The sequence below is a fragment of the Narcine bancroftii genome, chromosome 9 (genome assembly GCF_036971445.1).
Source record: "Narcine bancroftii isolate sNarBan1 chromosome 9, sNarBan1.hap1, whole genome shotgun sequence".
Taxonomy (NCBI): domain Eukaryota; kingdom Metazoa; phylum Chordata; class Chondrichthyes; order Torpediniformes; family Narcinidae; genus Narcine; species Narcine bancroftii.
In genome coordinates, this window is record NC_091477.1 from 106,207,972 (window position 1) to 106,231,237 (window position 23,266).

Genomic DNA, 23,266 nt, shown 5'->3' on the forward strand with positions numbered 1-23,266 from the left:
CAGACATTTCGATCATGTATCATTTTCTCAATACTTTGAGTTTGTAAATGAGGAATATTCAGTTCATTCAACAACAATATGGTGTGTCTATGTTTCAATTCAGCATCAACAAGCTCTCCTACGACAACTACATCCGCTGCTCCAACATCAACATCCACGTCCCCATTCACTTCTGAGAGCACAAGCTCAACATCCACATCACAGAGCTCGACATCTCCAAGAACACCTGAAATTATCACGCCTCTAACAACTGATGTCAGTTCTACAACTGAAATTTGTAAGTACTAAAGGCATCATCCATTAATTTGACAGTACCCCTCTCAGAACTAAATAAAGTTACACAGATCAACTGGTTTGACTCTCACGAGTAATTGATCCTGTAAACCATTAATAAAGTCAAAAACAGGTAAATAGTCCAAAACAGTTGGCACTGCCCATTCTCTAACAGAAGTATCTCAACAAGTTCCTATGCATTTATCGCGACAATTACCACCCGTTTTATGCAATTATCATGTAACTTCATATCTATTATATACTCCAGTCTCTAAATACCTCTGTAAAGAATATGGTGTTTCACAATCATTTCGATCATGTATCATTTACTCAATATATTGAGTTTATAAATGAGGAATATTCAATTCATTCAATAACAATATGGTGTGTCAATGTTAAAACTCAGCATCAACAAGCTCTCCTACGACAACTGTATCCCCTGCTCCAACATCAACATCCACGTCACCATTCACTTCCGAGACCACCAGCTCAACAGCAATGTCGCAGGGCTCGACAGCTTCAAAAACAACTGAAACTACAACAACTGCTGTCAGTTCTACAACTGAAATTAGTAAGTACTAAACACATCATTCATTACTCACAGAGTACCCCTCTCAAAACAAAATAAAGTAACACAGATAAACTGGTTTGACTCTCATGAGTAATTGATACTGTCAACCATTATAAAAGTGAAAAATGGTTAAATATTCGACTGCAGTTGGCACTGCCCTTTCTCTGACAGAAATATCTCAACAAGTTCCTATGTATTTGTCCTGACAATTACTTCCAGATCTATGCAATTTTCATGTAACTTCATATGTATTCCCTACTCCAGTCTCAAAGATAAATACTAGATCTACTATTCCAGATGAGCCTGATTCAGTATCCCTTGTTTCAAACACCCAACTTTGATAACATCTAAAGCATTCATTAATGAAGGCCTTGTCAACTTGGAACATTTGGTATTTTAACATGAGTACACATGTTGTGAGTTAACAACAGTCATTTCATTCAACATAATATTCAATGCTGAATAACTATGTTTTAAACTGTGACAACCTCTCCTGCTACGACAATACTCCCCCTACATCTTCAACATCTACAACAGCAATCTCTACGGAGTCATCGACCACACCAACCACACAGAGCTCCACTCCTCCAGGATCAACTGACACTCCTATATCTACAACACCTGACCTCAGTTCCACAACAACAGGTATATGTGAATTGCAAATGCTCTCTCGATAAAAAAATGGAATTGTTCCTCTGTTAATAATTCAAGTAAAACAGAAAACATGATTGAATCAAAATTAGTCAGTGGAGGAAGATGGTTCTGAGAAACTTGTTCTTTGTCTTTAGTATTGCCACCTTCACAAATGAAAAATAAGCAACTTGATTGCATTTCAAATTCGTTTCAAATCACGAAAAGCCTTGAAAATCTATTGTGGCCATATGATCTTCTATTACTTCATCAGCTCTATTTTCAATCATTTTCGCAACATCTAATTCATCACCAAACCATCCAATTCATCTTCTCTTGTTGCAGTTAATACTGATATAAATCGGAATTTTTCACTTCCTTCAATTTAAATTACTCAAATTTAAACCACACCCACTGTGAATACGGCAAACACAAGCACACTCGTTTGGATCATCAAAATGTACAAATATTTGTGAAAGCATTTATAAATAGATCTACATACCTCTTTATAATAGTATGGTGTTTCATGAACATTTCGAACATGTATCATTTAATCAATTCTTTGACATTATAAATGAGGAATATTCAATAAATTCAATAACAATATGGTGTGTCCATGTTTCAATTCAGCATCAACAAGCTCGCCTACGACAACTACATCCCCTGCTCAAAAATCAACATCCACGACCCCATTCACTTCCGAGACCACAAGCTCAACATCCACATCACAGAGCTCGACATCTCCAAGAACAACTGAAATTATCACACCTCCAACAACTGATGTCAGTTCTACAACTGAAATTTGTAAGTACTAAAGGCATCATCCTTTAATTTGACAGTACCCCTCTCAGAATTAAATGAAGTTACACAGATCAACTGGTTTGACTCTCATGAGTAATTGATCCTGTAAACCATTAATAAAGTCAAAAACAGTTAAACAGTCCACTACAGTTGGCACTGCCCATTCTGTGACAGAAGTATCTCAACAAGTTGCTATGCATTTATCGTGACAATTATCACCAGTTCTACGCAATTTTCAAGTAATTTCACATCTATTCCCTACCCCAGTCTCAATGATTAATGGTTGATCTACTATCCCAGATGAGCCTGATTCAGTAACCCTTGTTTCAAAGACCCAACTTTGATAACATCTAAAGCATTCATTAACATGGAACATTGTGCATTTTAACATGAGTATACATGTTATGGGTTAACAACAGTCATTTCATTCAACATAATATTCAATGCTGAATAACTATGTTTCAAACAGTGACAACCTCTCCTGCTACGACAATACTCCCCCCTACAAATTCAACATCTACAACAGCAATATCAATGGAGTCTTTGACCACACCAACCACACAGAGCTCCACTCCTCCAGGATCAACGGACACTATTCTATCTACAACACCTGACCTCAGTTCCACGATAACAGAAATATGTGAATTGCAAATGCTCTCTCGATGAAAAAATGGAATTGTTCCTCTCTTAATAATTCAAGTAACACAGAAAACATTATTGAAAAAAAATTAGTCCGTGGAGGAAGATGGTGCTGAGTAAAGTTTCTTTATCTTTCCAATTGCCACATTCACAAATGAAAAAGGAGCCACTTGACTGCATTTCAGGTTCGTTTCAGATCACAAAGAATCTTGAAAATCAATTGTGGCCATATGATCTACTCCTACTCCATCAGTTCTGTTTGCAATCATTTTTGTCACAACTAATCCATCAGCAAACCTTCCAATTGATGTCGACTTGTTGCAAGTGTAACTGATATAAATAGGAACTTTTCACTTCCATCAATTTACATTACTCTAATTTAAATTACACCCACTGTGAACATAGCTGACAAAAGCACACTCGTTTGGATCATCAAATGTACAATAATTTGTTAAAGCATTTATAAATAGATCTAAACACCTCTTTATAGAATATGGTATTTAACAGACATTTTGATCATGTATCATTTTCTCAAAACTTTGAGTTTATAAATGAGGAATATTCAATTCATTCAAGAACAATATGGTGTGTCTATGTTTCAATTCAGCATCAACAAGCTCTCCTACGACAACTACATCCGCTGCTCCAACATCAACATCCACGTCCCCATTCACTTCTGAGAGCACAAGCTCAACATCCACATCACAGATCTCGACATCTCCAAGAACACCTGAAATTATCACGCCTCCAACAACTGATGTCAGTTCTACAACTGAAATTTGTAAGTACTAAAGGCATCATCCATTAATTTGACAGTACCCCTCTCAGAACTAAATAAAGTTACACAGATCAACTGGTTTGACTCTCACGAGTAATTGATCCTGTAAACCATTAATAAAGTCAAAAACAGGTAAATAGTCCAAAACAGTTGGCACTGCCCATTCTCTAACAGAAGTATCTCAACAAGTTCCCATGCATTTGTCCTGACAATTACCTCCAGTTCTACAAAATTTTCAAGTAACTTCATATCTTTTCCCTACTCCAGTCTCAAGAACAAATACTAGATCTACTATCCCACATGAGCCTGATTCAGTGACTCTTGTTTCAAACACCCAAATTTGATAACATCTAAATCATTCTTTAATGAAGGCTTTGTCAACTTGAACATTCTGGTTTTACTACGAGTATACATGTTGTGAGTTAACAACAAAGTAATTTCATTCAACATAATATTTAATGCTGAATAACTAGGTTTAAAACTGTGACAACCTCTCCTGCTATGACAAATCTCCCCCCTACAACTTCAACATCTACAACTGCAATATCAACGGAGTCTTTGACCACACCAACCACACAGAGCTCCACTCCTCCAGGATCAACAGACACTATTCTATCTACAACACATGACCTCAGTTCCACAACAACAGAAATATGTGAATTGCAAATGCTCTCTCGATAAAAAAATTGAATTGTTCCTCTGTTAATAATTCAAGTAATACAGAAAACATGATTGAATCAAAATTAGTCAGTGGAGGAAGATGGTTCTGAGAAACTTGTTCTTTGTCTTTAGTATTGCCACCTTCACAAATGAAAAATAAGCAACTTGATTGCATTTCATGTTTGTTTTTCAAATCACGAAAAGCCTTGAAAATCTATTGTGGCCATATGATCTACTCCTACTCCATCAGTTCTGTTTTCAATCATTTTTGCAACATCTAATTCATCAGCACACCATCCAATTCATCTCCTCTTGTTGCAGTTAATACTGATATAAATCAGAATTTTTCACTTCCATCAATTTAAATTACTCAAATTTAAACCACACCCACTGTGAATATGGCTGACACAAGCACACTCGTTTGGATCATCAAAATGTACAAATATTTGTGAAACCATTTATAAATAGATCTACATACCTCTTTATAATAATATGGTGTTTCATAAACATTTCAATCAAGTATCAGTTACTCAATTCTTTGACATTATAAATGAGGAATATTCAATAAATTCAATAACAAAATGGGGTGTCCATGTTTCAATTCAGCATCAACAAGCTCGCCTACGACAACTACATCCCCTGCTCCAACATCAACATCCACGTCCCCATTCACTTCTGAGAGCACAAGCTCAACATCCACATCACAGAGCTCGACATCTCCAAGAACACCTGAAATTATCTCGCCTCTAACAACTGATGTCAGTTCTACAACTGAAATTTGTAAGTACTAATGGCATCATCCATTAATTTGACAGTACACCTCTCAGAACTAAATAAAGTAGCACAGATCAACTGGTTTGACTCTCATGACAAATTGATTCTTTGAACAATTATAAAAGTCAAAAACAGTTAAACAGTCCACTACAGTTGGCACTGCCCATTCTGTGACAGAAGTATCTCAACAAGTTCTGATGCATTTATCGAGACAATTCTCACCAGTTCTATGCAATTTTCAAGTAACTTCACATCTATTACCTTACCCAGTCTCAATGAAAAATGCTAGATCTACTATCCCAGAAGAGCCTGATTCAGTAACCCTTGTTTCAAACACCCAACTTTGATAACATCTAAAGCATTCATTCACTTGGAACATTGTGCATTTTAACATGTTGTGAGTTAACAACAGTCATTTTATTCAACATAATATTCAATGCTGAATAACTATGTTTAAAACAGTGACAACCTCTCCTGCTACGACAATACTCCCCCCTACATCTTCAACATCTACAATAACAATCTCTACGGAGTAATTGACCACACCAACCACACAGAGCTCCACTCCTCCAGGATCAACGGACACCATTCTATCTGCAGCACCTGACCTCAGTTCCACAATCACAGAAATATTTGAATTGCAAATGCTCTCTCGATAAAAAAAATGGAACTGTTCCTCTCTTAATAATTCAAGTAGCACAGAAAACATGATTGAATCAAAATTAGACAGTGGAGGAAGATGGTCCTGAGAAAAGTGTTCTTTGTCTTTAGTATTGCCACCTTCACAAATGAAAAAGGAGCCACTTGACTGCATTTCAGGTTCGTTTCAGATCACAAAGAATCTTGAAAATCAATTGTGGCCATATGATCTACTCCTACTCCATCAGTTCTGTTTTCAATCATTTTTGTCACAACTAATCCATCAGCAAACCTTCCAATTGATTTCCTCTTGTTGCAAGTGTTACTGATATAAATAGGAACTTTTAACTTCCATCAATTTACATTACTCTAATTTAAATTACACCCACTGTGAACATAGCTGACAAAAGCACACTCGTTTGGATCATCAAATGTACAATAATTTGTTAAAGCATTTATAAATAGAACTAAACACCTCTTTATAGAATTTCACAGACATTTCGATCATGTATAATTTTCTCAATACTTTGAGTTTATAAATGAGGAATATTCAATTCATTCAACAACAATATGGTGTGTCTATGTTTCAATTCAGCATCAACAAGCTCTCCTACGACAACTACATCCGCTTCTTCAACATCAACATCCACATCCCCATTCACTTCTGAGAGCACAAGCTCAACTTCCACATCGCAGAGCTCGACATCTCCAAGAATAATTGAAATTATCACGCCTCCAACAACTGATGTCAGTTCTACAACTGAAATTTGTAAGTACTAAAGGCATCATCCATTAATTTGACAGTACCCCTCTCAGAACTAAATCTCTCTTCTCTCTTTGGCTTGGCTTCGCGGACGAAGATTTATGGAGGGGGTAAAAGTCCACGTCAGCTGCAGGCTCGTTTGTGGCTGACAAGTCCGATGCGGGACAGGCAGACACGGTTGCAACGGCTGCAGGGGAAAATTGGTTGGTTGGGGTTGGGTGTTGGGTTTTTCCTCCTTTGCCTTTTGTCAGTGAGGTGGGCTCTGCGGTCTTCTTCAAAGGAGGTTGCTGCCCGCCAAACTGTGAGGCGCCAAGATGCACGGTTTGAGGCAATATCAGCCCACTGGCGGTGGTCAATGTGGCAGGAACCAAGAGATTTCTTTAGGCAGTCCTTGTACCTTTTCTTTGGTGCACCTCTGTCACGGTGGCCAGTGGAGAGCTCGCCATATAACACGATCTTGGGAAGGCGATGGTCCTCCATTCTGGAGACGTGACCCATCCAGCGCAGCTGGACCTTCAGCAGCATGTACTCGATGCTGTCGACCCCTCTCAGAACTAAATAAAGTTACACAGATCAACTGGTTTGACTCTCACGAGTAATTGATCCTGTAAACCATTAATAAAGTCAAAAACAGGTAAATAGTCCAAAACAGTTGGCACTGCCCATTCTCTAACAGAAGTATCTCAACAAGTTCCTATGCATTTATCGCGACAATTACCACCCGTTTTATGCAATTATCATGTAACTTCATATCTATTACCTACTCCAGTCTCTAAATACCTCTGTAAAGAATATGGTGTTTCACAATCATTTCGATCATGTATCATTTACTCAATATATTGAGTTTATAAATGAAGAATATTCAATTCATTCAATAACAATATGGTGTGTCAATGTTAAAACTCAGCATCAACAAGCTCTCCTACGACAACTGTATCCCCTGCTCCAACATCAACATCCACGTCACCATTCACTTCCGAGACCACCAGCTCAACAGCAATGTCGCAGGGCTCGACAGCTTCAAAAACAACTGAAACTACAACAACTGCTGTCAGTTCTACAACTGAAATTAGTAAGTACTAAACACATCATTCATTACTCACAGAGTACCCCTCTCAAAACAAAATAAAGTAACACAGATAAACTGGTTTGACTCTCATGAGTAATTGATACTGTCAACCATTATAAAAGTGAAAAATGGTTAAATATTCGACTGCAGTTGGCACTGCCCTTTCTCTGACAGAAATATCTCAGCAAGTTCCTATGTATTTGTCCTGACATTTACTTCCAGATCTATGCAATTTTCATGTAACTTCATATGTATTCCCTACTCCAGTCTCAATGATAAATACTAGATCTACTATTCCTGATGAGCCTGATTCAGTAACCCTTGTTTCAAACACCCAACTTTGATAACATCTAAAGCATTCATTAATGAAGGCCTTGTCAACATGGAACATTCGGTATTTTAACATGAGTATACATGTTGTGAGTTAACAACAGTCATTTCATTCAACATAATATTCAATGCTGAATAACTATGTTTAAAACTGTGACAACCTCTCCTGCTACGACAATACTCCCCCTACATCTTCAACATCTACAACAGCAATCTCTACGGAGTCATCGACCACACCAACCACACAGAGCTGCACTCCTCCATTTTCAACTGACACTCCTATATCTACAACACCTGACCTCAGTTCCACAACAACAGGAATATGTGAATTGCAAATGCTCTCTCGATAAAAAAATGGAATTGTTCCTCTGTTAATAATTCAAGTAAAACAGAAAACATGATTGAATCAAAATTAGTCAGTGGAGGAAGATGGTTCTGAGAAACTTGTTCTTTGTCTTTAGTATTGCCACCTTCACAAATGAAAAATAAGCAACTTGATTGCATTTCAGATTCGTTTCAAATCACGAAAAGCCTTGAAAATCTATTGTGGCCATATGATCTACTATTACTTCATCAGCTCTATTTTCAATCATTTTCGCAACATCTAATTCATCAACAAACCATCCAATTCATCTTCTCTTGTTGCAGTTAATACTCCCCCCTGCAGTAAATCGGAATTTTTCATTTCCTTCAATTTAAATTACTCAAATTTAAACCACACCCACTGTGAATACGGCAAACACAAGCACACTCGTTTGGATCATCAAAATGTACAAATATTTGTGAAAGCATTTATAAATAGATCTACATACCTCTTTATAATAATATGGTGTTTCATGAACATTTCGATCATGTATCATTTAATCAATTCTTTGACTTTATAAATGAGGAATATTCAATAAATTCAATAACAATATGGTGTGTCCATGTTTCAATTCAGCATCAACAAGCTCGCCTACGACAACTACATCCCCTGCTCCAACATCAACATCCACGTCCCCATTAACTTCCGAGACCACAAGCTCAACATCCACATCACAGAGCTCGACATCTCCAAGAACAACTGAAATTATCATGCCTCCAACAACTGATGTCAGTTCTACAACTGAAATTTGTAAGTAGTAAAGGCATCATCCATTAATTTGACAGTACCCCTCTCAGCACTAAATAAAGTTACACAGATCAACTGGTTTGACTCTCATGAGTAATTGATCCTGTAAATCATTAATAAAGTCAAAAACAGGTAAATAGTCAAAAACAGTTGCCACTGCCCATTCTCTAATAGAAGTATCTCAACAAGTTCCTATGCATTTATCGTGACAATTATCACCAGTTCTACGCAATTTTCAAGTAACTTCACATCTATTCCCTACCCCAGTCTCAATGATTAATGCTTGATCTACTATCCCAGATGAGCCTGATTCAGTAACCCTTGTTTCAAAGATCCAACTTTGATAACATCTAAAGCATTCATTAACATGGAACATTGTGCATTTTAACATGAGTATACATGTTATGCGTTAACAACAGTCATTTCATTCAACATAATATTCAATGCTGAATAACTATGTTTCAAACAGTGACAACCTCTCCTGCTACGACAATACTCCCCCCTACAAATTCAACATCTACAACAGCAATATCAACGGAGTCTTTGACCACACCAACCACACAGAGCTCCACTCCTCCAGGATCAACGGACACTATTCTATCTACAACACCTGACCTCAGTTCCACGATAACAGAAATATGTGAATTGCATATGCTCTCTCGATGAAAAAATGGAATTGTTCCTCTCTTAATAATTCAAGTAACACAGAAAACATGATTGAAACAAAATTAGTCCATGGAGTAAGATGGTGCTGAGTAAATTTCTTTATCTTTCCGATTGCCACATTCAGAAATGAAAAAGGAGCCACTTGACTGCATTTCAGGTTCGTTTCAGATCACAAAGAATCCTGAAAATCAATTGTGGCCACATGATCTACTCCTACTCCATCAGTTCTGTTTGCAATCATTTTTGTCACAACTAATCCATCAGCAAACCTTCCAATTGATCACCTCTTGTTGCAAGTGTTATTGATATAAATAGTAACTTTTCACTTCCATCAATTTACATTACTCTAATTTAAATTACACCCACTGTGAACATAGCTGACAAAAGCACACTCGTTTGGATCATCAAATGTACAATAATTTGTTAAAGCATTTATAAATAGATCTAAACACCTCTTTATAGAATATGGTATTTAACAGACATTTTGATCATGTATCATTTTCTCAATACTTTGAGTTTATAAATGAGGAATATTCAATTCATTCAACAACAATATGGTGTGTCTATGTTTCAATTCAGCATCAACAAGCTCTCCTACGACAACTACATCCGCTGCTCCAACATCAATATCCACGTCCCCATTCACTTCTGAGAGCACAAGCTCAACATCCACATCACAGATCTCGACATCTCCAAGAACACCTGAAATTATCACGCCTCCAACAACTGATGTCAGTTCTACAACTGAAATTTGTAAGTACTAAAGGCATCATCCATTAATTTGACAGTACCCCTCTCAGAACTAAATAAAGTTACACAGATCAACTGGTTTGACTCTCACGAGTAATTGATCCTGTAAACCATTAATAAAGTCAAAAACAGGTAAATAGTCCAAAACAGTTGGCACTGCCCATTCTCTAACAGAAGTATCTCAACAAGTTCCCATGCATTTGTCCTGACAATTACCTCCAGTTCTACAAAATTTTCAAGTAACTTCATATCTTTTCCCTACTCCAGTCTCAAGAACAAATACTAGATCTACTATCCCACATTAGCCTGATTCAGTGACTCTTGTTTCAAACACCCAAATTTGATAACATCTAAATCATTCTTTAATGAAGGCTTTGTCATCTTGAACATTCTGGTTTTACTACGAGTATACATGTTGTGAGTTAACAACAAAGTAATTTCATTCAACATAATATTTAATGCTGAATAACTAGGTTTAAAACTGTGACAACCTCTCCTGCTATGACAAATCTCCCCCCTACAACTTCAACATCTACAACTGCAATATCAACGGAGTCTTTGACCACACCAACCACACAGAGCTCCACTCCTCCAGGATCAACAGACACTATTCTATCTACAACACATGACCTCAGTTCCACAACAACAGAAATATGTGAATTGCAAATGCTCTCTCGATAAAAAAATTGAATTGTTCCTCTGTTAATAATTCAAGTAAAACAGAAAACATGATTGAATCAAAATTAGTCAGTGGAGGAAGATGGTTCTGAGAAACTTGTTCTTTGTCTTTAGTATTGCCACCTTCACAAATGAAAAATAAGCAACTTGATTGCATTTCATGTTTGTTTTTCAAATCACGAAAAGCCTTGAAAATCTATTGTGGCCATATGATCTACTCCTACTCCATCAGTTCTGTTTTCAATCATTTTTGCAACATCTAATTCATCAGCACACCATCCAATTCATCTCCTCTTGTTGCAGTTAATACTGATATAAATCAGAATTTTTCACTTCCATCAATTTAAATTACTCAAATTTAAACCACACCCACTGTGAATATGGCTGACACAAGCACACTCGTTTGGATCATCAAAATGTACAAATATTTGTGAAACCATTTATAAATAGATCTACATACCTCTTTATAATAATATGGTGTTTCATAAACATTTCAATCAAGTATCAGTTACTCAATTCTTTGACATTATAAATGAGGAATATTCAATAAATTCAATAACAAAATGGGGTGTCCATGTTTCAATTCAGCATCAACAAGCTCGCCTACGACAACTACATCCCCTGCTCCAACATCAACATCCACGTCCCCATTCACTTCTGAGAGCACAAGCTCAACATCCACGTCACAGAGCTCGACATCTCCAAGAACACCTGAAATTATCACGCCTCTAACAACTGATGTCAGTTCTACAACTGAAATTTGTAAGTACTAATGGCATCATCCATTAATTTGACAGTACACCTCTCAGAACTAAATAAAGTAGCACAGATCAACTGGTTTGACTCTCATGACAAATTGATTCTTTGAACCATTATAAAAGTCAAAAACAGTTAAACAGTCCACTACAGTTGGCACTGCCCATTCTGTGACAGAAGTATCTCAACAAGTTCTGATGCATTTATCGAGACAATTCTCACCAGTTCTATGCAATTTTCAAGTAACTTCACATCTATTACCTTACCCAGTCTCAATGAAAAATGCTAGATCTACTATCCCAGAAGAGCCTGATTCAGTAACCCTTGTTTCAAACACCCAACTTTGATAACATCTAAAGCATTCATTCACTTGGAACATTGTGCATTTTAACATGTTGTGAGTTAACAACAGTCATTTTATTCAACATAATATTCAATGCTGAATAACTATGTTTAAAACAGTGACAACCTCTCCTGCTACGACAATACTCCTCCCTACATCTTCAACATCTACAATAACAATCTCTACGGAGTAATTGACCACACCAACCACACAGAGCTCCACTCCTCCAGGATCAACGGACACCATTCTATCTGCAGCACCTGACCTCAGTTCCACAATCACAGAAATATTTGAATTGCAAATGCTCTCTCGATAAAAAAAATGGAACTGTTCCTCTCTTAATAATTCAAGTAGCACAGAAAACATGATTGAATCAAAATTAGACAGTGGAGGAAGATGGTCCTGAGAAAAGTGTTCTTTGTCTTTAGTATTGCCACCTTCACAAATGAAAAAGGAGCCACTTGACTGCATTTCAGGTTCGTTTCAGATCACAAAGAATCTTGAAAATCAATTGTGGCCATATGATCTACTCCTACTCCATCAGTTCTGTTTTCAATCATTTTTGTCACAACTAATCCATCAGCAAACCTTCCAATTGATTTCCTCTTGTTGCAAGTGTTACTGATATAAATAGGAACTTTTAACTTCCATCAATTTACATTACTCTAATTTAAATTACACCCACTGTGAACATAGCTGACAAAAGCACACTCGTTTGGATCATCAAATGTACAATAATTTGTTAAAGCATTTATAAATAGATCTAAACACCTCTTTATAGAATTTCACAGACATTTCGATCATGTATAATTTTCTCAATACTTTGAGTTTATAAATGAGGAATATTCAATTCATTCAACAACAATATGGTGTGTCTATGTTTCAATTCAGCATCAACAAGCTCTCCTACGACAACTACATCCGCTTCTTCAACATCAACATCCACATCCCCATTCACTTCTGAGAGCACAAGCTCAACTTCCACATCGCAGAGCTCGACATCTCCAAGAATAATTGAAATTATCACGCCTCCAACAACTGATGTCAGTTCTACAACTGAAATTTGTAAGTACTAAAGGCATCATCCATTAATTTGACAGTACCCCTCTCAGAACTAAATCTCTCTTCTCTCTTTGGCTTGGCTTCGCGGACGAAGATTTATGGAGGGGGTAAAAGTCCACGTCAGCTGCAGGCTCGTTTGTGGCTGACAAGTCCGATGCGGGACAGGCAGACACGGTTGCAACGGCTGCAGGGGAAAATTGGTTGGTTGGGGTTGGGTGTTGGGTTTTTCCTCCTTTGCCTTTTGTCAGTGAGGTGGGCTCTGCGGTCTTCTTCAAAGGAGGTTGCTGCCCGCCAAACTGTGAGGCGCCAAGATGCACGGTTTGAGGCAATATCAGCCCACTGGCGGTGGTCAATGTGGCAGGAACCAAGAGATTTCTTTAGGCAGTCCTTGTACCTTTTCTTTGGTGCACCTCTGTCACGGTGGCCAGTGGAGAGCTCGCCATATAACACGATCTTGGGAAGGCGATGGTCCTCCATTCTGGAGACGTGACCCATCCAGCGCAGCTGGACCTTCAGCAGCATGTACTCGATGCTGTCGACCCCTCTCAGAACTAAATAAAGTTACACAGATCAACTGGTTTGACTCTCACGAGTAATTGATCCTGTAAACCATTAATAAAGTCAAAAACAGGTAAATAGTCCAAAACAGTTGGCACTGCCCATTCTCTAACAGAAGTATCTCAACAAGTTCCTATGCATTTATCGCGACAATTACCACCCGTTTTATGCAATTATCATGTAACTTCATATCTATTACCTACTCCAGTCTCTAAATACCTCTGTAAAGAATATGGTGTTTCACAATCATTTCGATCATGTATCATTTACTCAATATATTGAGTTTATAAATGAAGAATATTCAATTCATTCAATAACAATATGGTGTGTCAATGTTAAAACTCAGCATCAACAAGCTCTCCTACGACAACTGTATCCCCTGCTCCAACATCAACATCCACGTCACCATTCACTTCCGAGACCACCAGCTCAACAGCAATGTCGCAGGGCTCGACAGCTTCAAAAACAACTGAAACTACAACAACTGCTGTCAGTTCTACAACTGAAATTAGTAAGTACTAAACACATCATTCATTACTCACAGAGTACCCCTCTCAAAACAAAATAAAGTAACACAGATAAACTGGTTTGACTCTCATGAGTAATTGATACTGTCAACCATTATAAAAGTGAAAAATGGTTAAATATTCGACTGCAGTTGGCACTGCCCTTTCTCTGACAGAAATATCTCAACAAGTTCCTATGTATTTGTCCTGACATTTACTTCCAGATCTATGCAATTTTCATGTAACTTCATATGTATTCCCTACTCCAGTCTCAATGATAAATACTAGATCTACTATTCCTGATGAGCCTGATTCAGTAACCCTTGTTTCAAACACCCAACTTTGATAACATCTAAAGCATTCATTAATGAAGGCCTTGTCAACATGGAACATTCGGTATTTTAACATGAGTATACATGTTGTGAGTTAACAACAGTCATTTCATTCAACATAATATTCAATGCTGAATAACTATGTTTAAAACTGTGACAACCTCTCCTGCTACGACAATACTCCCCCTACATCTTCAACATCTACAACAGCAATCTCTACGGAGTCATCGACCACACCAACCACACAGAGCTGCACTCCTCCATTTTCAACTGACACTCCTATATCTACAACACCTGACCTCAGTTCCACAACAACAGGAATATGTGAATTGCAAATGCTCTCTCGATAAAAAAATGGAATTGTTCCTCTGTTAATAATTCAAGTAAAACAGAAAACATGATTGAATCAAAATTAGTCAGTGGAGGAAGATGGTTCTGAGAAACTTGTTCTTTGTCTTTAGTATTGCCACCTTCACAAATGAAAAATAAGCAACTTGATTGCATTTCAGATTCGTTTCAAATCACGAAAAGCCTTGAAAATCTATTGTGGCCATATGATCTACTATTACTTCATCAGCTCTATTTTCAATCATTTTCGCAACATCTAATTCATCAACAAACCATCCAATTCATCTTCTCTTGTTGCAGTTAATACTCCCCCCTGCAGTAAATCGGAATTTTTCATTTCCTTCAATTTAAATTACTCAAATTTAAACCACACCCACTGTGAATACGGCAAACACAAGCACACTCGTTTGGATCATCAAAATGTACAAATATTTGTGAAAGCATTTATAAATAGATCTACATACCTCTTTATAATAATATGGTGTTTCATGAACATTTCGATCATGTATCATTTAATCAATTCTTTGACTTTATAAATGAGGAATATTCAATAAATTCAATAACAATATGGTGTGTCCATGTTTCAATTCAGCATCAACAAGCTCGCCTACGACAACTACATCCCCTGCTCCAACATCAACATCCACGTCCCCATTAACTTCCGAGACCACAAGCTCAACATCCACATCACAGAGCTCGACATCTCCAAGAACAACTGAAATTATCATGCCTCCAACAACTGATGTCAGTTCTACAACTGAAATTTGTAAGTAGTAAAGGCATCATCCATTAATTTGACAGTACCCCTCTCAGCACTAAATAAAGTTACACAGATCAACTGGTTTGACTCTCATGAGTAATTGATCCTGTAAATCATTAATAAAGTCAAAAACAGGTAAATAGTCAAAAACAGTTGCCACTGCCCATTCTCTAATAGAAGTATCTCAACAAGTTCCTATGCATTTATCGTGACAATTATCACCAGTTCTACGCAATTTTCAAGTAACTTCACATCTATTCCCTACCCCAGTCTCAATGATTAATGCTTGATCTACTATCCCAGATGAGCCTGATTCAGTAACCCTTGTTTCAAAGATCCAACTTTGATAACATCTAAAGCATTCATTAACATGGAACATTGTGCATTTTAACATGAGTATACATGTTATGCGTTAACAACAGTCATTTCATTCAACATAATATTCAATGCTGAATAACTATGTTTCAAACAGTGACAACCTCTCCTGCTACGACAATACTCCCCCCTACAAATTCAACATCTACAACAGCAATATCAACGGAGTCTTTGACCACACCAACCACACAGAGCTCCACTCCTCCAGGATCAACGGACACTATTCTATCTACAACACCTGACCTCAGTTCCACGATAACAGAAATATGTGAATTGCATATGCTCTCTCGATGAAAAAATGGAATTGTTCCTCTCTTAATAATTCAAGTAACACAGAAAACATGATTGAAACAAAATTAGTCCATGGAGTAAGATGGTGCTGAGTAAATTTCTTTATCTTTCCGATTGCCACATTCAGAAATGAAAAAGGAGCCACTTGACTGCATTTCAGGTTCGTTTCAGATCACAAAGAATCCTGAAAATCAATTGTGGCCACATGATCTACTCCTACTCCATCAGTTCTGTTTGCAATCATTTTTGTCACAACTAATCCATCAGCAAACCTTCCAATTGATCACCTCTTGTTGCAAGTGTTATTGATATAAATAGTAACTTTTCACTTCCATCAATTTACATTACTCTAATTTAAATTACACCCACTGTGAACATAGCTGACAAAAGCACACTCGTTTGGATCATCAAATGTACAATAATTTGTTAAAGCATTTATAAATAGATCTAAACACCTCTTTATAGAATATGGTATTTAACAGACATTTTGATCATGTATCATTTTCTCAATACTTTGAGTTTATAAATGAGGAATATTCAATTCATTCAACAACAATATGGTGTGTCTATGTTTCAATTCAGCATCAACAAGCTCTCCTACGACAACTACATCCGCTGCTCCAACATCAATATCCACGTCCCCATTCACTTCTGAGAGCACAAGCTCAACATCCACATCACAGATCTCGACATCTCCAAGAACACCTGAAATTATCACGCCTCCAACAACTGATGTCAGTTCTACAACTGAAATTTGTAAGTACTAAAGGCATCATCCATTAATTTGACAGTACCCCTCTCAGAACTAAATAAAGTTACACAGATCAACTGGTTTGACTCTCACGAGTAATTGATCCTGTAAACCATTAATAAAGTCAAAAACAGGTAAATAGTCCAAAACAGTTGGCACTGCCCATTCTCTAACAGAAGTATCTCAACAAGTTCCCATGCATTTGTCCTGACAATTACCTCCAGTTCTACAAAATTTTCAAGTAACTTCATATCTTTTCCCTACTCCAGTCTCAAGAACAAATACTAGATCTACTATCCCACATTAGCCTGATTCAGTGACTCTTGTTTCAAACACCCAAATTTGATAACATCTAAATCATTCTTTAATGAAGGCTTTGTCATCTTGAACATTCTGGTTTTACTACGAGTATACATGTTGTGAGTTAACAACAAAGTAATTTCATTCAACATAATATTTAATGCTGAATAACTAGGTTTAAAACTGTGACAACCTCTCCTGCTATGACAAATCTCCCCCCTACAACTTCAACATCTACAACTGCAATATCAACGGAGTCTTTGACCACACCAACCACACAGAGCTCCACTCCTCCAGGATCAACAGACACTATTCTATCTACAACACATGACCTCAGTTCCACAACAACAGAAATATGTGAATTGCAAATGCTCTCTCGATAAAAAAATTGAATTGTTCCTCTGTTAATAATTCAAGTAAAACAGAAAACATGATTGAATCAAAATTAGTCAGTGGAGGAAGATGGTTCTGAGAAACTTGTTCTTTGTCTTTAGTATTGCCACCTTCACAAATGAAAAATAAGCAACTTGATTGCATTTCATGTTTGTTTTTCAAATCACGAAAAGCCTTGAAAATCTATTGTGGCCATATGATCTACTCCTACTCCATCAGTTCTGTTTTCAATCATTTTTGCAACATCTAATTCATCAGCACACCATCCAATTCATCTCCTCTTGTTGCAGTTAATACTGATATAAATCAGAATTTTTCACTTCCATCAATTTAAATTACTCAAATTTAAACCACACCCACTGTGAATATGGCTGACACAAGCACACTCGTTTGGATCATCAAAATGTACAAATATTTGTGAAACCATTTATAAATAGATCTACATACCTCTTTATAATAATATGGTGTTTCATAAACATTTCAATCAAGTATCAGTTACTCAATTCTTTGACATTATAAATGAGGAATATTCAATAAATTCAATAACAAAATGGGGTGTCCATGTTTCAATTCAGCATCAACAAGCTCGCCTACGACAACTACATCCCCTGCTCCAACATCAACATCCATGTCCCCATTCACTTCTGAGAGCACAAGCTCAACATCCACATCGCAGAGCTCGACATCTCCAAGAATAATTGAAATTATCACGCCTCCAACAACTGATGTCAGTTCTACAACTGAAATTTGTAAGTACTAAAGGCATCATCCATTCATTTGACAGTATCCCTCTCAGAACTAAATAAAGTAGCACAGATAAACTGGTTTGACACTCATGAGAAATTGATTCTTTGAACAATTGTAAAAGTCAAAAACAGTTAAATAGTCCACAACAGTTGGCACTGCCCATTCTCTGACAGAAGTATTTCAACAAGTTCCCATGCATTTGTCCTGACAATTACCTCCAGTTCTACAAAATTTTCAAGTAACTTCATATCTATTCCCTACTCCAGTCTCAAGAACAAATACTAGATCTACTATCCCACGAGAGCCTGATTCAATGACTCTTGTTTCAAACACCCAAATTTGATAACATCTAAATCATTCTTTAATGAAGGCTTTGTCAACTTGAACATTCTGGTTTTTAATACAAGTATACATGTTGTGAGTTAACAACAAAGTAATTTCATTCAACATAATATTTAATGCTGAATAACTATGTTTTAAACAGTGACAACCTCTCCTGCTATGACAATAATCCCCCCTATAACTTCAACATCTACAACAGCAATATCAACGGATTCATTGACCACACCAACCACACAGAGCTCCACTCCTCCAGTATCAACAGACACTATTCTATCTACAACACCTGACCTCAGTTCCACGACAACAGAATTATGTGAATTGCAAATGCTCTCTCGATAAAAAATGGAATTGTTCCTCTGTTAATAATTCAAGTAACACAGAAAACATGATTGAATCAAAATTAGTCAGTGGAGGAAGATGGTTCTGAGAAACTTGTTCTTTGTCTTTAGTATTGCCACCTACACAAATGAAAAAGAAGCAACTTGATTGCATTTCAGGTTCGTTTCAAATCATGAAAAGCCTTGAAAATCTATTGTGGCCATATGATCTACTATTATTCCATCAGTTCTGTTTTCAATCATTTTTGCAACATCTAATTCATCAACAAACCATCCAATTCATCTCCTCTTGTTGCAGTTAATACTGATATAAATCGGAATTTATCACTTCCATCAATTTAAATTACTCAAATTTAAACCACACACACTGTGAATACAGCTGACACAAGCACACTCGTTTGGATCATCAAAATGTACAAATATTTGTGAAAGCATTTATAAATAGATCTACATACCTCTTTCTAATAGTATGGTGTTTCATAAACATTTCGATCATGTATCATTTAATCAATTCTTTAACATTATAAATGAGGAATATTCAATAAATTCAATAACAATATGGTGTGTCCATGTTTCAATTCAGCATCAACAAGCTCGCCTACGACAACTATATCCCCTGCTCCAACATCAACATCCACGTCCCCATTCACTTCCAAGACCACAAGCTCAACATCCACATCGCAGAGCTCGACATCTCCAAGAACAACTGAAATTATCACGCCTCCAACAACTGATGTCAGTTCTACAACTGAAATTTGTAAGTACTAAAGGCATCATCCATTAATTTGACAGTACCCCTATCAGAACTAAATAAAGTAGCACAGATCAACTGGTTTGACTCTCATGACAAATTGATTCTTTGAACAATTATAAAAGTCAAAAACAGTTAAACAGTCCACTACAGTTGGCACTGCCCATTCTGTGACAGAAGTATCTCAACAAGTTCCGATGCATTTATCGAGACAATTACCTCCAGTTCTATGCAATTTTCATGTAAATTCATATGTATTTCCACCTCCACTCTCAGTTGAGCCTGATCAGTAACTCCTGTTCCAAACTCAAAGCTTTAGATAATACATCTAAATCTTTAATTAATGAAGGACTTGTCAAATTGGTACTCTCTGCTTTGGCCTATTTCCTTTAGATTGATGAAACTGTGCACACAATGTGTCAATTATGTATGATTAAACTTGTGGTTTTCAAACTTTTTCTTTCCACCCACATACAACCTTAAGCAATCCCTTAGAGCATCAATGGCATAGGGATTACTTAAAGTGGTTTGTGAGTGGAAAGAAAAAGGTTGAGAACCACTGTTCTACAATGACTCACCTTGCAACACATTCAAAATCAACACTGTTCACTTCAAAGACAACGGGCACACCAATAACAAAGCAGAGCTCCTCTCCTCCACCAGCAAGTGCCACCTCCATGTCTACAACATCTGATGCCACTAGGATATCCCCAACCCTGCAGTAGGCAGAGTTAAGATACCGAATAAAATGATCTCCCTGTCTGCATCCAGTCTTTTCGATGCAGAGGAGATCACAATTGGTGCATCAGATGTCAACTGCAGATCCAAAGTGAAGTGTTGTTTCTCCCAGGACTGCCCGGGGAGCAGGCGCAGGCACATATTCAACACCCATTGCAGTTATGGGGCAGGGTCCAAAGTGTCAACTTGGAGGAAAGGTGGAGTGGTCATGGGAGTCATGGAGAGAGGGGAGAAGAGGGGAAAATATGTCAGGTGGTGGGATCACATTGTAGGTGGCATTCGTAGTCACATACTTAACTGCGCTGGGAGCCATGCCCCGGTGACCATTGCCGCTGATAAATTTATCCAGGGCAATGCGCAGGAGAAGTAGCATACATGTGCAGGTTGGAACAAGTGGGCTGCATACACTGTGACAGATCTTGGACACTGAAAGAGGAGATTAAATGCATAGAGATCACACGTGCGGTGGAGAGCCAATGAAAAGGTCTGGGAGGGCGTGTTTGACTGGGTGGTGATTTTTGGGATGAAGAATTTATTGTTGTGGCTAGGAAGCATAAAGAAGGTTGACTCCATTTTGTAGTGAAAATCAGTGAGTGCATCCTTTTAATTGTGGGTATACTGGTCAAATTATAGCTGCCATAATGATATTTTGGATGCAGAGGCTTGATGGGAGGCAGATGAGGACAAGAGGAATCCCATCCTTATTGGGCATTGCAGCAGATTGGGCAGGACAAAAGCATGGATAATGGATGATATGTTGGCAAGGGTTGATCCAATGGCAGCAGAGGAGAAGCTACATTTTTTGAAGAAGGAGGACATCTACCATGGAAGACCTCATCCTAGGAGAAGATGCGATAGAGTCAGAGGAAATGAGAGAAAGAATACAATCCTTACAGGAGACAGGGTGTGGACAGGTGTAGTTGAGGTATCTATAGGAGTTGGTGGGTTTGTAGAAAGTGTCTCCTGAGATGAAGACAGAGAGATCGAGAATGGGGAGAAAGTTGCTCTAGATGGACCAAGTGAATTTGACATTAGTGTGGAAGTTGGCAGTCAAGGTAATAAATTCAACAAGCCCATGAAGCAGCACCAAAGCAGTCATCAGGGAAGTGGAGGAAGAGTTGAAGAGCCTTGCCTGTGTCAGCTTGTAGCATGGATTGCTCCACATGGCCAACAAAAAGTTAAGCATAGCAGGAACTCATGGATATCCCCATGGGGCCAGAATGAAAGTTCACATCAGAGCATTGGTTCTGTTGGCCCACAGAGCCAAGGTAGAGACCTGCATCAGATTCGGAGAGGCTGCATTTATCTGGGAAGAAGCATTCTTCTAAGCTTTCAATCCTTGATGGGCGCCAGGCAAGAATAGAACTGGCAGTTGAACAGGTGGATCCAGTGGAGGAAGAGGTGTGAGAGATGTCTGGCAGGTTGTGGTATGAGGTTTGGTGCTGTGGTAGTGAACGAGTGAGGGTACACATAAAGGTGAGTGAGGACTGTAGGATACAATGAGAGTAGCAAAGTCAGCAATAGTCAATACAGTGCAGGTACCTGAGAACCATGATGGGGCCAAACTGGGAGACCTGGAACCAGAGCTGAAAGCCACATGGCACAAGATGGGAGCAAAAACATAGCCAGGAAGGTCATGTGGCTGTGGAAGCAGGTTTAGATAAGTACATAGTCATAGAACTTGAGAGCAGCAGGGAGTGTAGATGGGGACAATGAGAGAGGCTCTCACAGAACTCCCTTTGAAGTGAGGAGAACTTCTTCAGGGTAGGCAATGCTTGAAGTGGTGTTGTAAAGGAGCCATTGAATAGATTGAAACACAAAAGCCTGCAAGCATAAGGGGAAGCTTTTTCACTCAGAGAGTGGTGGCTGAGTGGAATGACCTTCCAGAAAAGGTAGTTGCAGCAGGGTCAATTCTGTCATTTAAAAGGAGATTGGATGAGTACATGGATGTGAGGAGATTGGAGGGTTATGGGCAGGGAGTGGGTGGGTGGAACTAGTGGAGTTTCACAAATCGGTGCAGACTAGAAGGGCTGATAAGACCTGCTTCCGTACTGTAATTGTTATATGGTTATATATGGTTATGTTTGATTGATTTAACTTCATGATCGATCTTGATGGTGAATTGGCTTGAAATCAATTGCTGCCAAATAATCTAATCCTGCAATAAGAATTAGTTTTCAATCATTAATCCAATAGTTAATATTCTGGTTGATCATCTCCTGTTGCAAAAATCCTGATGCAAATCCGAATATTTCATTTTCTTCAGATTCACCTACTTATTTTTCAACTACTCCCACAACAAGCTGCAGCTGCAACAAACACTCTTGCTTGAACCCCACATGTATGTCTCAAGTCATTTTAACAGAGTGCGGTGTGGCCAACAACCTCCTTCTATGTATTGCTTGCTAACATATTGCGAGTGAACAAGAGAAAAACATTAATT

General features: G+C 37.8%; 2 protein-coding genes across 2 annotated transcripts in view; both read left to right on the forward strand.

Annotated features, from left to right (window-relative positions):
• The window catches only part of LOC138743594 (mucin-19-like), a 107,104-nt gene extending 90,638 nt beyond the window's left edge, over positions 1–16,466 (forward strand). Inside the window, exons 86-96 of the mRNA XM_069899107.1 lie at positions 104–277; positions 680–844; positions 2,105–2,278; positions 3,522–3,695; positions 6,361–6,534; positions 7,436–7,600; positions 8,868–9,041; positions 13,123–13,296; positions 14,198–14,362; positions 15,630–15,803; positions 16,270–16,466. Coding sequence (XP_069755208.1) covers positions 104–277; positions 680–844; positions 2,105–2,278; positions 3,522–3,695; positions 6,361–6,534; positions 7,436–7,600; positions 8,868–9,041; positions 13,123–13,296; positions 14,198–14,362; positions 15,630–15,803; positions 16,270–16,466 — 1,910 coding nt within the window. The remainder of the gene's footprint in view (positions 1–103; positions 278–679; positions 845–2,104; positions 2,279–3,521; positions 3,696–6,360; positions 6,535–7,435; positions 7,601–8,867; positions 9,042–13,122; positions 13,297–14,197; positions 14,363–15,629; positions 15,804–16,269) is intronic.
• A 3,426-nt stretch (positions 16,467–19,892) lies between these two features.
• Positions 19,893–23,266, forward strand: part of LOC138743595 (fibrillin-1-like) — a 60,658-nt gene continuing 57,284 nt past the window's right edge. Inside the window, exon 1 of the mRNA XM_069899108.1 lies at positions 19,893–20,091. Within this exon, the coding sequence (XP_069755209.1) occupies positions 19,893–20,091 (199 nt within the window). The remainder of the gene's footprint in view (positions 20,092–23,266) is intronic.